Source organism: Cervus elaphus, chromosome 30 (genome assembly GCF_910594005.1).
Source record: "Cervus elaphus chromosome 30, mCerEla1.1, whole genome shotgun sequence".
Classification (NCBI taxonomy): Eukaryota; Metazoa; Chordata; class Mammalia; order Artiodactyla; family Cervidae; genus Cervus; species Cervus elaphus.
The window spans coordinates 75944461-75961143 of NC_057844.1; the positions used below are offsets into that span (position 1 = coordinate 75944461).

Genomic DNA, 16683 nt, shown 5'->3' on the forward strand with positions numbered 1-16683 from the left:
TTGGGTCCTGTCTGTCTCTTCCTATCCGACAGTAGAAGTGACGCCGCTCTAATCCCTGCAAGTTTGGAACTAATGAACTGACTGCTGAGCCCCCGCCACGGAGCTTGGTCCCAAACTATACTGTACTTCACACTCGATTTATTCTCCAGATGGCGAGACTGTGCCGCCCTGCCGCGAGGGACCACCTCTTCCACTGGAGTGTAAAAGTGGACGGATGTTGTTTTCTTTGCAGATTTGATCATTCTGAGCTCGAAACTTGCGAGGATGATTAGTTATTAGCTCTAATGGGTGCCAAGTGAACCAACTGCACGCATATTTTCTCCTTTCATTTCGGAGTCTGCAGGTCTCCGGGATGGTTGATTTATTCGCTTTCTTACGTCAGCAGAGCGTGTCTCTCTTCCCCAGGTGATAAGAACCGGGTCTCTGAAATCATAGCACGCCTTGGTTCCTGGCCCAGACAGAGTCACATAATCTGGTGGCTTATGTATAAGGACAAGGTTATTAGCCCCTGGTCCACTGCACTGAGCAGCCCATGGCACGAAATATCGATTGAAATGTGGGAACTTTGGTAACATCACCTTTTAGACCTGGGGCCTGTGAACATTCTGACCTGCGCCAACTTGCTCTGTGACCTTTGCAGACCCCACCTCTGGAATCAGACCTGCTCCAAACACACGATGCTAATTAAGTCTCTGCAAAAATCTAATGTAATTGTTGAGCAAGGCCTTACATTCATTATTCCCTCTTTTCAGGTTGTCAGGTCGTAGAAGGACAAGTTTATCCTACACTGAGAAATGCTGACCAAGGCCGTCCTGTAGCGTTCACACATTTAGAATTCAGTTCCTACTAAACCTTATTTTGGAAGACCTGTTTTGTTACCAGAATGTAAGACCCCCCTCTACCCTTGCCCCCAGGCCCCCAGCCCGCCAAAAATTTCATTTCTGAGTGGCCTCTTTTTGCCTCCATTTCCTTTTCCTCCTTTCTCCAGGGACCACTTACCTCCCAGGAATCTCAGCAGATCATCCAGGTAGCCCTTCCGAGAAGGTGGAGTCTGCCAGCCCGAGTTTTACTAATCCCTCTAATGAGATGGAACTTGGAAGGATGGTCAGGGCCAAACAGGAAAAAGAGAGGGAAAGAGAATGAAAGTGAAAAGGGAGCGAGGTGATGGAGATGAGAGAGATGTAAGAGAGCCGGTAGCAAGAGGTAAGGTCTGTGTTAGAGAGAAAGGGAGAGAGAATAGCACGGACAGAATTTCTTTATTTTCACAACTGGTGGACTGTGGCTCTCTCTAGCTGAACACCCAGAACTAAACCTAATTGTTCTTAGAAACTGCCTTCCTCTCACCCAACAGATGGCATGGGTGTGTTTGCTAGCACAGTAACATATTTCACCATTAAAATACCAAAAGAAAAAAAAAATCCACATGCTTGTTGGTTGGTGTAAATTCAGGGAAGTTGTTGGATATTTTAGGATGCATAGCAGAGGGATGCACACTTGGTTTATGTAAATTGTCACAAGCAACAGCCTGTTAATAAGGGTGTTGTGTGGCAATATACCTCCAAAGCAACCATCTTTTTTTGGAAAGGTATAGAATGATGAATTGGAAAGAGCTTGGTTTGAATTCTGAGCCAGAAACAGGAAAAAAAAAAAAAAAGAGTTTAATAAAATGCTGAGTAGTCACTGCTCATTATTATAGCATGAAAAGTACTAATCAGATTATGCCTAAAATTGGAATGGGGTACTTCATTTGCAGCCAATTTCACAAGGGCCGAATTTTACTAAGTAAACCAGAATGTGCTGAAACCATGGCAATCTGACTTTAGATAAAAATCACAGACAGGTTTAGAACATGAGCTTTGAACAAACAGTCCCCTTCAAATCCAAGTGAAATGACTAAACAGCTTAGAGGTCAGATTTTGTTTGACCCCAACATTAACGATTTGGGAAGCGGATGTTGCCCGGGATCCTACGTCCTCAGGCACACGTACAAATTAAACTGGGAGGATGGCAGTGATGATTCAGATTTGCACTTCATGTGATGTTTCTCCCTCTCTGATTCACTTCACTCTTCTCTCTGTCCATGTGAAATCTAAAAAGAAATGATGCAAATGAACTTACAAAACAGGAAGAAACTCACAGACTTAGAGAATGAATTTATGGTTGCTGGAAGGAAGGAAAGGGGGAAGGGATAGTTAGGGAGTTTGGGATGGGCATGTATACACCGCTATATTTAAAACGGAGAACCAACAGGGACCTACTCTCTAGCATAGGGAACTCTGCCTAGTGTTATGTGGCAGTCTGGATGGGAGGGGAGTTTGGGGGAGAATGGATCACACACATATATATATAGCTGAGTCCCTTTGCATTTCAACTGAAACTATCGCAACTGTGTTTGTTAATCAGCTATAGCCCGATACAAAATAAAAAGTTAAAAAAAAAAACCAACAGTGATAAATAAGTAAATGAAACACACTGCAGCCTAAACAATCTGGCTAGTTCCCTTCCGTTTTTCATTCACTCTGTCCCAGGAGACCCTTTCCACACCCGACCTGCCCTGGGAAAACCCAGAAGTTGAAACGTTTCTGAGCTGGAGCCATCCTGAGTTCTAGAGCTGCACCAGGCTTCATGGAGCATTAGCACACCTTGGGTCCTCTGAGGCCGTGGATCTAAATACACACAGGCATCGTTTCTCCCGACAGTCATAGACAGCCTTGGAACCATCCTAATGAGGTGACTTCTGCTCTACACCATCAGGATTTTCTTATTCAGTGATCGTAGCAAGAGGGCACGGTAGAGCAAGTGGAAACACTCTGTCCCTGCGGAACAGCCCACAGCGTGGTGGAGCCCAGCCACCGTGACGGCGTCCTCCTCCACAGTAGCTAGTACGAGCTCTGGTCTAAGCTCGGCATAATTATTAGCAGTCAGAGCTCAGTAAATCAGGACTCCACGGAGCTGTCTTAAACTGCTCCCTTGGACTCTGCTTCCAAGCTGACAAGCCTAAGCTAGTTTCCTCACACTGTTTAACTCAGACCACGTTTGGAGGTCTTCCCTGCTTCCACCCAGTCGCAGACCTACATCCGTCTGGTTTAAATCTACTGTCCCGGCTGGTCTCCTTGATTGGCCTTCGACTCAATATTGGCTCAAATAATTGTTTTTTTCTCTCTGCTTTGGTTTGTGATTTTCCTAGATAACTATGGCTGTTCAAATGACCATATATTGTTAAGACTTTTTCTTCCCCCCAAGCTACATTCATCAGCAGTGAGAAGCTTTAAAGTTTTATTAGTATCATAAAAACCCTTCTCAAATGAAACTACTTTTGATAAGTGTTCATTCTGACAATGAGAATTTGTTGAGGGCTGTTGGCAAGTGGGAGGAATTTGTTTTTGAAACTGAAATTGGCAGGAAGTAATGACCCCAAGTGCTTTCTTCCTCTTGATTTCAGCCCCCACGGCCTCAATGCACTCCTCTCTCCCCACCCCCTACCCCACCTTCATCACCTCCAACTCAAAGTCAGTAAATAACATGTTTAATTTCGTACAGTTTTTCTGGGGACAATTCAAATACTGAAGCAGATTTTCAACCTTTCAGCTTTACGAAGCAAAGCCTGTCAAATCAAAGGGAAAAAAAATGTATTTGTCTACCGCTTCATGAAGGGATTTCTTCTTGGTGATATTATTGCCTTCCATGTGAAGAAGTTGGAGCTTTTTTGTAGTGTAGTGTCATTTTCCTGTGAGTGCCTTATTAATTGAATGTCAAGATTCAACACAGCTGCAAAATAATTTTTAAGTGAATAAAAAACATGAAGCCTGTAAATATAGAAAAACAAAACCTTATTTTTTCCCTAATGTGAATATGCTGGCAGTCAAGACTACCATTAGGCCATAAGTTATCTAGTTTCTTGTATTTATTAAATTAGAAAATGCCGGTAGAGCACTTAGGACCATGCCTGCTGCTGCTGCTAAGTCTCTTCAGTCATGTCCGATTCTGTGCAACCCCATAGACGGCAGCCCACCAGGCTCCACCGTCCCTGGGATTCTCCAGGCAAGAACACTGGAGTGGGTTGCCATTTCCTTCTCCAATGCATGAAAGTGAAAAGTGAAAGTGAAGTTGCTCAGTTGTGTCCGATTCTTCGCAACCCCATGGACTGCAGCCTACCAGGCTCCTCCATCCATGGGATTTTCCAGGCAAGAGTACTGGAGTGGGGTGCCACTGCCTTCTCCATAGTACCATGCCTAGTGCTTAGTAAATGTTCAATAAATGTGATCTATTAATTATTTTATCTCTCCAATGGAAAAGTAATGCTAATGAGCAAGTTCGAGTGTACATGCTCAGTCACTTCAGTCATGTGTAACTCTTTGCGACGCCATGCGCCAGGCTCCTCTGTTCATGGGATTGCCCCAGCAAGAATACTAGAGTGGGTTGCCATGCCCACCTCCAGGGGATCTTCTCAACCTGGAGATCGAACCTACATCTCCTGCATCTTCTGTTTTGCAAGCAGTTTCTTTACTGCTGAGCCACTGGGGAAGCCCTAATGAGCAAGATGAGACTACTATTAAATATTTAGAGTTTCACCAGCATGCATTACAATGGCTCTCATCTCTGCTATAGTCAACTTGAATAAAGTCTGGAAATCAATCACTTGCCCATCATTTCAAACATCATTTACTTGGTGGCTATAGTAGGCACTGTATTGGTGCTCAGACTCTCAACCAACATAAGAATTTCATGGCTGGTTTGATTGTGTTTCCCCTCAACGGTACATAAGCTAAGGTGATACATTTTATCTATACTTATAGGATGAAGCTAGATTGAGAATAGTCAAAACTCTAGAAGACTTTGACCTGGGCCCAACTGAAAAGTGTGTGAGGATCAACTCGGTGTCCAGTGGTCTGGCCGAAGAAGACCTGGAGGCCATCCTGCAGTCTCGGGTCCTTCCTTCCAGCCTCATGCTCCCGAAGGTCGAAGGTCCTGAAGAAATCCAGTGGGTGAGTAGCTCATATACTTTGCTTTAATTAAAGACTGGGGAGTGGCTAAGAAGGAGTAGCAGAAAGGAAGGGTTTGGATCCTTCAGGTTTTGAAAATGCATACCCAGAGCAGAGGAAAATGGAACCGAGAAAAAGGAACCAAAAAGACCATTTCCGGCATCCAAGGAGAACCTGCTTTGCCCCAAGTGTTCAACAGAAAACACTCTACACTTGAAATGATGCTTCTGCTGCCTGCACAGATATGTGGTGTAGACAGAACAGCTTCCTCTAGAGCAACACGGGAAACCGGCATACCCGGGACTACAGACAGCTAGGCCCTGCCCCTGCACCTGGAAGAGAAGAAGATGCGTGGCTCTCAGGCAGATTGATTTGAAGTCATCGTGGATGGCGAAAGCACATTAACTGCAAAGGAGAAAAAATGAACCTAAAGGAGGAGAGGAAAAGGTCACTCCTTAGGGCAACTGGAGGAAGAGACAGGAAGCTTTTAACTAGTGGTTTTAATTAGCAGAGATATTATTTCCTGAACAGTTCCCTAGTTCATCCTTTTTAAATTGCTGACAGGTGTGTTTGTTTCATGACAGACTTTTCAGCCAATAAAACCCTGGCATGTCAAATTACTTAAGAAAACTTTGAAATGGGCCTAATTATACTATGATTGTTTTCATTGTTAAAGCAGGACCCGGGTTGGGGGGTTGGGTGGGGCTAGATTTTATTTAGGGGTCACTGTGACGCAGCAGATCTCTGCTGAATATAGGGCGGTTCCATTGTGCCAGTCGGGGGTGGGGGGGCCCATGGCACCCAGGTGCTGGGGGCGTGGTGAGGGCGTGCGGACAGCGGTTTGATGCCATGTCCGAGGTGACCGCTAAGGTGGTGGCTATGACTGAGCCCTAGGCATGACACCCAGACACTGCTCACCTTCTCAACCCTCAGAGCTGTGTCGGCGTTGTGCCTTCCAGTGCCGTGGCTGCCTGCCACACGTGGGTGGAAGCACGTGAAGTGTGGCCAGTCAAGACTGAGATGTGCTGTAAGTGTGAAATATACCAGGGACTTCGAAGACCTCATTAGCACCCTCCCCACACACCCACCCCCCTGCAAAAAAAGAGAATGTAAATCATCTCAGTAATTTTTAATGTCGATGACATGTTGAAATGATAACATTTCAGACACACTGGGTTGAATAAACCTCTTATTAAAATGAAACTCACCTGTTTCATCCTACTCTTTTAATGCAGCGACTGCAAAGTTTAGAATGACATACGCAGCTGCCATTATTTTTCTGTTGGACAGTTCCGCGGGGCGTCTTCTTGAAGACCTGCATTCAAGGGCCCCCAGTTACTTTCCAAACTAGAGTTTTCCTGGGCTAGGTTACCCCTCAGAAGCTGGGAGGTGCTGGTGAGAGTAGGTTCACATCCTCCAGGTTTGACCGATCCGGACGTGTCCTAGGTTGATTGAAATGGAATCTGAAGTCACTGTTCCCTTTTGGATTCCTAGTTAATGCCTATTTATCACCATTATTACCCCTCATTTGAGAGGGGAGGGCTCACCCCAGCCTTCGACCACAGCCTCTGTTCGCTGTTTTAAATCCCTGGCTTGTGAGGAAAGTACCAAAATCTAAATAGGATTTCTAGTTAACAGAAGTCTTTGGGGCTGTTTATTTTTTGCTCTCCGTTTGTATTTATGTGAAGCATAAAACCCAGAGCCTGATGCGCAACTGAAAGATGGGCTTCCTTGTTTTCTTTTGTGTGAGAATCTCTTACTGGCCTTTTGTCGCTAGTGTGGGTTCTTGTTTGACTGGCACGGCTTATTGGACTATAACAAGCGTGACTCTGCCTCCTTTGTGGTGGGACAATTCTCCCACAAATCCCGAACGGGGCGCATTCTTCCAGCACACTATTGGGTGTGCACTGGAATTGAAAGAATTGCTGAGCCTGGCTACTTCATCTCCTCCCCAGTCTCTTTGTGATCTCCCCCCTTCTTTCCCTCCCCCCCACACCCCCCCAGTCCCCTCCACCTCGCTGAAATGAACACTTTACCAGGCCGGAAACATTTAATCGTCTCCTTTTGAAAAAATTAATTGAAACTTCTCCACTAGTTACCTTTTGTGTTAGTACTTAATGCAATTTTTTAAGAAAGAAGGGGAGGAGGAGGAGGATGGGCTAGAATATTTAATTTTTAAATGCCCCTCCTGGCTTAAAAACAAAAGGCATTAGAGATTTTTCTCACTAGGGACCAGGGAAGGGGTTGTAAAAGATTTACCCAGTTTTTTATGGGTTTTGTAGTTATAACTATTATCACCAAGAATGGGACAAGTGACATTTCAAGGGTTTGTTTTGTTTTTTTAACAAGAAAAAAAAATTTTTTTTTTGGCTGCACAGGTAACACCAAAGCCATTAATATTTTACCACCCATTTTCTAGCTTAAATGTGACATAAATTATGTTTTCTTTCCATTCTCGTGGAATACTATACATTTGTCCCCTGAAATTGTAGCCTTCGCTTCCTCCTTGCTATTTTGGTTGAGTTATTCCTTCCCTTGTAAAGTTGCTAAGGAGGTGATGATGATGGTGTCGAGGAAGGGAGGGGCAGTGGGTGCAACTGGGAATAATTCTTCATTACTGAAAGCTGTGATTTATTTTAGCCTAATTGTAAAGTTACTGCAAATTGCTCAAAAGCTTTTTAAAGATCCCAGTGATTAGATTTTTTTGGTGGTTGTGGGGGGGGAGGGAGGCTGCATAGGCAAGGAGGGGGCAGCTAAAAGGGGAAATAACACCTCTAATCCTGCTTCTGGTAAATAGGCTGCCAGCTTTTAAAATGAGTTTCCTTTCTATTAGTCAGAATATTATGCTAAGCCTTAAGCATTAGTTTTTTTATGTTGCCATAGCAGCCCTGTTCCTGCAGGGCGGTGACCTGCGATGATTACAGTACAAAGCTTATAGGGTCTTGAAACCCCCTTTGAAGATGAAAAGTCTTTGATGGTTTATATTTATGCAAATCTCTTAGATATGATTTACCCAACTGAGACTGAATGGAGAGATGATTAAAATTCCCTTTTCCTTTGATATCCATTAATGGCTGAATATTCCTTAAATTTAAAATGGATATATGTTTTTATCTTTATTTACAAAAATATCTTTATCATACCTGTGTGTGTGTGTGTGTTTTTATCTTCCCACATCTTATTAGATCTAGATGGACATAATAGATTTACAATTTAGAGTGTGGTGGGTTTTTTTTCCCCCCTTTGAAAGGGGTGGGGGGAGATCTGTGTGAGAGCTTTTGTATGTTTCCAGATGATAGATTTTGGAATTTGGGCTACCCCACTGACAGCACAGAGCTAGCTGTGAACTGGTCTCATGGAAAAAATTGGCGAGCTTTGGTCTTCAAAGAATTAAACTTCCTTTTTAAGGTCTTCCTAGGTAAGCTAAAAAATTATGGAGAAAAACCTCGGAACAAAGGGTAGTGTCGCTATAATGAATAATATGGATTCCACGTAGCAGGCTGCTGAACAGCCACACTGATGTCCTTCTGGGTCGGAAGCGAAACCAGAATGGCAGGTAGAGCGAGCCTTCATTGTTTTAGGGACCTGCCACTTGCACTGAAGGAAATGGAGGCGAGAGGTCTTAAGTAAATATGTTTTCAAGGAAAGTATTTAAACTCAAGAATCTCTCCTTCCACCTCTAACTCCTAGGCCTCAAATTGCTCCTTCAGGGAAAAAAAAAATATATATGATACTGTTGGGGTTTTGCTATTTCATTTGGTGGAAACTTTATTACCTTTTTTCCTTAGTCTTTCCTCCGTTTTTTTCTTTTTTTAAATTATTTTGTGTATTATTACTTCCTCAGGTCAAAGACTTAAATACTATTTCTATTCTAGAGTTCAATGATTGTACATTTTTGCCCCCACTAGTCACCTATGACACTGTTTATTTTAGTTTTCAGACAAATTTTCCTTCTACTTAAAAGACCGAAAACTTGAACAACCTATGAATTTAATCCCTTTTGTGGAAACTGCAATGGGTTTGCTCAATTTTAAGGTAAGAAATCCATAATGTGGCTAATAAGTTAGTATTTTATTTATTACCTGAAAAGAACTTTGGTTTTCAATCTTGACATCTGCTTAAAATATTTTTCTAGAAAGATTTATAAAGCACAGTAAAACTTGAGCACCATGTGTTATCTGTAACAACCAAAAACCAGGTTGTGAGCATCTTAGAAAACAAAGAAACTCTCTAAGTAGCAAGAAAAAACTTCCTAGTCCTAAATATTTAAATGAAATATTTATATATTTCTGGCATTAATTTTAATTAATCACTGTAAATTTTTGCTGTGAATTATTTCATTTATAGAGTAAGTGTACATGAACATATGTCACCCTTATGAATTAACTTTCAATTATTCTTTTGTGACAATTGCCATCTACTGGGAAATTTTCAGGCCTGTTTGTAGCAACATTAACTATAATGTCTAATAGCCGAGATTACTGTTTTTGAGGTAGTGTTCACACTAATTTGTTCTATGTTATTTCAACTTACCACATTAGAACGTAAAATACTTCCTAATGTACATACAAGAAGATTAGCTGAGCCAAGCTTTTTCAGCATTGTATGATCGCATTGAACTATGTGCCTTAACGAATTCATAGCCAGCTTGTTTCTTACTGTTGTTTATCAGTGGCCATCTAAGTTGTTATCCAAATATGCCTCATTCACATTCCATCTGACCTGTAGCACCCCATCTCAGAGGGCAGCAGAGGAGAAATACCTAAAAACAAAAAGAGAAAGTCCAGCTGTGCTGGGGAGGTAATATATGAACCAGTGCTCCGAGAGGAAACTTGGAGACCTGCTGGCCCGTGCAGGAGGGGCAGAGTGCAGACGCTTGGGGAGCTGCATCAGCACGTTTACACTGGGAACCACCAATTCTTCCAGCCTGCCCTAGAATTCTGAGAATATAATCGATGCATATTTCCTAGACGCAACTAGATTCATACAGTGATTTCATTTGAAGCACTGGTTTGCCATTTTATTCATAATATACATAGAAGCGCTCACAGCCCCTGAAACTGATCAACAGTGCTCTCACCCATTCCTCATGTCTTCCCCACCCACATATATTAGCATGCTGACTCTTCACCTTTCCAGAGTCACAGTCGTGTCTAAGATGACCGCTATTCATCTTTATTTTCACCAAGAAATGTCCAAGTTGCTTATTAATACATCTTGGATGACTTACTGCGTTTTTATTTTCTCTTCTGGAGTTGTAGAGTTTTGTATTGTTTGTTTTTAATCCTGAGACCATTTAATGAGAAATCTTGATCCCAATGTAAATAATCCAATTAGTTTGATTTTTAAATTCTTTCATTTTCTCCTGCGGCTTTATGTTTATTGTTGGAGGGTCTCCTAAAGCAGAAACAAATTTTGGAAGAACAGAAGTAACTGCTAGTACCATCAAAATGAGTGAACTTCAAAGTTTCTCTAAAGATTGGATGAACTAAAATGTGAACATTATATCAATATTAATAACATATTTACAACTATATTAATATAATCCATTACGCAAAGCAAGTATGTGCAACATAACTTACCTTGGACAGTATTAGGTACTTTTGAAAGGGGTGAATTGAGGCTGCATTTTCGGGACAGCTTTCAGCCAAATGGTGTTAGGAGTTGCATCTTTCTGTTACTGAGATACACCATGCTGCTTCTCTCTAACCTGTGTGTGTGGTTCTGTTCTGTTCTTTTACAGGCAGTGTGTGAAGAAGCAGTGAAGAATGGGCCTCGAGTGGGTCTTTCTCTAGACGCTGTAGTTTTTGGAGGAGAAGACTTTCGAGCCAGCATAGGTGTCAAAGACACGTTTCTCCTCTCATTCTCGCTGTGTTTATGTGTATATATTTTTAGTTTGCCCCTTGAAGAATGGGCATTTACATGGCAATATCAATTTGCCAACCATGACCACGGGCAACACTTCCTGATAATTTAGGGTACCTCATAGCTGTCCTGCTTCCAGAACCCTACATCAACACTTCCATTCATTTATAAAATAACTAATAAAAAGCTTGTCGTAGCCTCAGATGTGTTCAGGTCTATATGACGTCTATGTTGTTCATAATAAGTACATTATGGGAACAACTTCTCTGTTGTTTAAACATGCTGTTTTCCCATTAGTCTGAGGGCTGTCTAGACTTGTAACACAAATTTAAGGCAATTTCACATTGCTTTAATGAATCATTTTCTACACTGAATGTAGTATGTAAATATTTAACATAGATCTCAAATCTACCCTAAAATATATTTCTGAGCTCCTTTATTATGAAATATTTATTGAGATAGTATGCTGGTTTTCACTGATCTTCCTCCTCCCCTGGGCACTATGTCTTTGGTCTGGGCAGTATCACTGGAGGCCGTAAATGTGTCTAGAAAAGGGGCCTCGGCCACAAAGCATTTTCAGAACCCCAGCCCCAGTGACCTGAAAACTGGAGTGTTCCCTAAGCAGTGTCATGGTCCAAATATAAACAGTGACACTTTGCCCCCCTTCCTGGGGGGAAAGAAAGGAACCTATTTTAATACTACTCTTTCCAGGAGACTTTTGAGTATCTAACAGCTCAGTGGACACTTTCTGCCTCCCTCAAAACGAGTGTCCTTTCGTTTCCCCCAGCTCCCCATGCACACCCCAAAGCTGCCGTATTTGGCTCAGAACCTCGGTTATGACACAGCCTTGCAGCCACAGCACACGAATTCTGTGCTCAGTGAAGGGAGTTAACCATTTCCACGCACAGCTATTTGGCCACCTTGCATAGTGCTGACTTTGGAGTGACACTTTCTGAGCAATGGCAAGAAGGAAAAGAATACACCAGGAGTCCTTTGTGACCTATTGAGTCATTTGTGTCCAGCTTGTGAGATAGGGGAGGGGCCTTCTCTTAATGCATGTGCAAGTAATTACTTGAAAAGATGCCTTGCACAATAAAGAGACACAAGTGAGAGTCTGCCTATGCAGAACCCTCTCTTTTATTTGCATCATCCTTTTGCTAGGGTGAAATCCCCAGGTAGACATAGAAGTCTTTACACACTTGAGTTTTTGTAATATTAGGTATCTAGGTCCAGTTTCCAAAGTTAACATCTGCTTTCTCTGTCAACACTTCAGGTGCAACAAGTAGTAAGGAAACCCAAGATATCCTCTACGCTCGACAAAAGATTATTGTTGTAGCAAAGGCCTTCGGTCTACAGGCCATAGATCTGGTGTACATCGACTTCCGGGATGAAGAGGGGCTCCTCAGGCAGTCGAGAGAAGGAGCTGCAATGGGATTTACTGGTACGATTCTCGATAATACCCTAGAAAGCAGTATCTAGATTATGCAAACTTTCCAGAAAAACAGAAATGTAACCAAGAACTGGGTGTATTTAATGTAGCCAGGTGACTCATACACTTATCCCACTGTATGAAACATGAAAAAGTTATCCACAACAAGAAGCTGCCAGACAAAGCGTCATATCTGTCTTTGGCTCTGCAAGTCAAAAAACAAAGCACCCATTTTAGTTTCTCCTGATAATATCTACCAGTTTTTCTGTCCTCTTAATAATAATTCTTCTGCAGTTTTTGCTTGCTGATGTGAGGGGAAGAGCAAGGCCGTTATAGCAGTGTTTCTGAGTGAACTGCCTTAAGAATTTGAGTTGATGGGTAGGAAAAGAAAATGTACTCAAATATCCAAAATATTAATTTATTTCTGGAAAACATTTAGGGATATCTTCTTTGTTTTTTTTTTTTTCAACTCGTAACCAGTTTTTTATTTTTCTGCTACTTCAAGTCCCTCCTTTCCCTCCACCACCCAGTGAGTATCTGTGCACTGGGTGACACCTACGGGCGTTGGCTGGCATTAAGATCAGCGGGTCCTTGAAATCCGGTCCCGGAGCTCAGGCAGATAGATATCTGTTGACTGGTGTGCCCGGTCACTCATACCCAGGAGCCCAGGGAGCAACCGAAAATTGTATTTTTGCAATAAGAATCTATTTTTTGAAAAACCACAATAGGATTCTATACACAAACATGTCTGCAGCTGCACACACACACACACACACACACACACACACACACACACACAAAACTGTGGGTAAAGAGCACCGTAATCTCTTTTATTCTTATTTGTTCTTCTGCTGCAAGTTCTAAGAATATCGTAATCAGAAATGCACCCCCCAAAAATAAAAGAGACAAGCATCCTTGCTATTCTTCTTGTAAGTATTTCTGAAATGTGTTTGTGTAGAGGTGACTGAAACATTTCATAAAATGACCCTCAATATAAAAGATACCTTAATGGATGATAATTTAACCCAAAGTAAAATGGAAAGACTGAAGAAACAAAGTTAGTGTTATAGGAGACTTAAATAAAGCTCTGACCTTTGCATTTGTGTTTTTATTTACTTTTTAGGGTTTCCAGGGGCCTTTTTATTTAAAAGAGCATCATTATTTGCTTCAACTGTGGCAGTAGGAGTAATGCCAACACTCTGCATTTGAGAGAGTGCATGATATAGACAAGGTGCATGACCAGAAATCTTTCAGTCTAAACAAAACAAATATTATGTGCTGGTGTTTTTAACACAAAGAGTGAAAAATGATTCCCCCAAATCTGCTAAATGAATAAGATGTCTGTTATAGAGAACTATTTTCTCGATCATCTGAACTATTAATAAATTAATTGCCCCTACATTTAATAGTGACCCAGAAGGAAAGAGTCGCTGGCATTGATTGTCCTTGTCTCTGTACCTGTGACACCTGCCTCTTTCCAATGACCTGTTAGGATGTGACCCAAATGGAAAAGTTGGAGAAAGACTCCATGAAATCTATCTAATAGACCCTGATGTTGTTGGTCTAAACTACGTGGCATTGGCTGCCAAGCAGCCAGATGTTGCTCTGAAATGGGCACTAATACAATAAAAAAACGGAAAGCACCCAATTGATGGGGCCTCTCTGATCATCACTCAGGATAACCTGGGTGTCCTCTGCTTCCTCCAGGGGAAGTGTTTGCTCCAGAACTTGTAAGAGAGTTTGCGAGTTTCTCCCAGAGAGAGGGCTGAATTAAATTGGTCCCTAATTCGATCGTAGCAGACAAGTTATTTCAAATCAGATTTAAATTTCTAGACTGTGCCCAACTCAGTGTGAGGAGCTTACGGACTTGGCACCATTGTTTCTCAACAACAGGGAGTCTTAAATCACACAAAAAAATGGAAGTGGGAGGGAGGGGGAGGCAGGGAGGGTACAGTGCCCATTATACATTCAAGGGAACAAGTCAGGAAAGTAGGAAGCTGAACTTCAGAGCCATCTTGCAATTTTTAGAAAGAAAGGTCTTTCTTGTCCCAACTTTATTTCTATACACCAATAAAAGGTGATTGGTCTGATAATAAGATAAGAGATTATTGGTAGTATTTTTAAACAATGAATGCTTTAATGAGTATTTTACACCACTCATGATCTGTTTGTCCTAATTATTTGTCATGTAACTGCCATACTTTGAGCTTTACACAAAAAGGGAGAAAAGGAAAGAAGGAAGAAAAGGGGAAGGAAGGAGGGAGGGCAGGAAAAGAGAGCTGCATACCCTATTTGAAGCAAAAGATTGAAAGTTTTAAAATTCAATGAAGTATTGTGTTGTCTATAACACTGATAAGCATCTATGCTATAAGAATTTTCCGGGCTTTAAAAAATTAGAATTTTTTTTTTTAATGAGTTGTACTTTTGTGACATTTAACCATGCCTCAGACAGCGGGTTACAGTTTCTCTTCTGTAATCATTGTTTCACAGGGCCATAATCCATGTAGATTGATTTAAAATCAATGCATTAACTGTATAAATGACTATTAACTTTAGGAATTATTTTTATAAAAACAAACCAAAAATAAATCTTGGAATAAAGCTTTAACAGTCGACTTAGGCATCATAGTTATTCCAGTACTACATGCTGAGAAGAAAGATTATAAATATGAAGCACTATGGGTTTTCTTCTTTTTTGCAGTCTTTTGTAGAAGACAAAAATGACACCATCATACAGTTACCTAAAAGACTTGACAGGTATTGATTTAAAGCACGATATATCAAGTGGTACTGTAAAAAGGATTTCATGGTCATAAATTTTAATGTCTTCCAATTTTGCACCCTCTCAGTAACTTGTCAATAACAACTCCTCTGTATAAAATATTTGCTTCGCTCCCACATGGCATTAAAGTCTGCCGTTCAGTTGTTGGGATATATAAGATCAACGAAAGATAGCTTCACATATGGAGGTTCATAAATTTCTAAAACCTAACACATATCTTAAAATTAGCCTCATTACCAAAATATGGCTACTTGAAAGCCGCCATTAGTTTCACAGCATTGTGAATAGTTTATGCTTTGCTTCTTAATTTATGGTATCTGTACCAAGAAGTTCCCATGAAATCTGACTTTTTACCCATCAGTGTAAGTTATGTACATAAATTATAAAATTCAGGACTAACAATTAGTACAAAATGATGACCAGACTAACATCCTTTATTTATCACATTGTAACAACTGTTAGATTACTTAAATATAATTTCAGTTTCTGATATTGAAAAAACTCTCATTTGTCATCACTGGTGTTATTTGTTCCCAGAAATTATCCCTCAAATAATTTAAAACATCTTTATTTATATAAGATTTTAATGTTTTATTAGTACGCTCTCAAATAAGAATGAAACAACAATGTGAGGATGTTTTAATTAAGCCTCTCTGAAGACAAGATATTGTTATATTTATTCACTTAAACTCTTTTTCATGAAATGCTAAAAATATTTTTTCTTAGAAACGTTGTTTTTCCTATTCGACAGAATAATGACGGTAACAGGAATGGACTTTTATAAAACATCAAGGATATAATTTCTACTTAAAACTACTATTTCAAAAGCAAAGCAGATTGATATGCCAGCAAATATACTTGGCAGAGTTAATTATCATTAAGCATACATTCATTTTTAAAGAACCAAATATGTCTATAATTTTATCATGTAATAAAATATAATCTCATCATTACTACAACATTAAATTATGTTGCACTTTATTAATGACCTGATTAGATTTCATTCTTCCCTGATTGTTAAATTATTTTTTTTTAATGACTGCATGATTTCATAGAATCCTGTGACTCTTGTGTAATATTTTTATTTAAGATTCTTAAAGCTTTTTTAAAGCTATTGCTATAGAAATAAGAATCTGTATAAAGGAGAAATATCCAATCTTCATTCCATAAGCAGAAAGGGAAAATCTGGGGCTTTTTTGTTGTTAGAAAAACATTTTGTAATTTTTTTATTTAAACATTTTAAAATGTGGTAATCTAGAGACTGCAGTGTTCAATTCTTCTTTCTTTTTTACTATACTGGATAAAATTTTTTAATTGAAATCCACTTTTCTATTAGTGGTTAGACAAGATGCACCATATTCATCTGAAAGGACGAAAATTAAATGTATTATTGTAAGACACCATTTGATATTAATGTAGTTATAACACCTGCTTCTGTAAGCGCTATGAAAACCAACAGACCGCTTTTAAAAGAAATCATGGAAGGTGGAGTAATGGTACAGAAAAAGCCAAAGACAACTTATAGAATTGGAAAGAATTAACATGTAATTTTTTCTACTTTAATTCAAAATAATTGTTCTAATTTGCAGACATTATCCTTTAAAGTTCCAGCCAAAGCAGTCAGT

At 40.3% G+C, this 16683-nt stretch overlaps 1 protein-coding gene across 4 annotated transcripts in view; it reads left to right on the top strand.

The window, feature by feature from the left end:
- CLYBL (citramalyl-CoA lyase) overlaps positions 1-16683 on the top strand; it is a 229665-nt gene that overhangs the window by 180406 nt on the left and 32576 nt on the right. For all 4 annotated transcript variants that reach the window (XM_043892489.1, XM_043892487.1, XM_043892485.1 and 1 more), the window contains exons 3-6: positions 4797-4985; positions 8916-9017; positions 10726-10819; positions 12121-12288. In XM_043892489.1, the coding sequence (XP_043748424.1) occupies positions 4797-4985; positions 8916-9017; positions 10726-10819; positions 12121-12288 (553 nt within the window). The remainder of the gene's footprint in view (positions 1-4796; positions 4986-8915; positions 9018-10725; positions 10820-12120; positions 12289-16683) is intronic.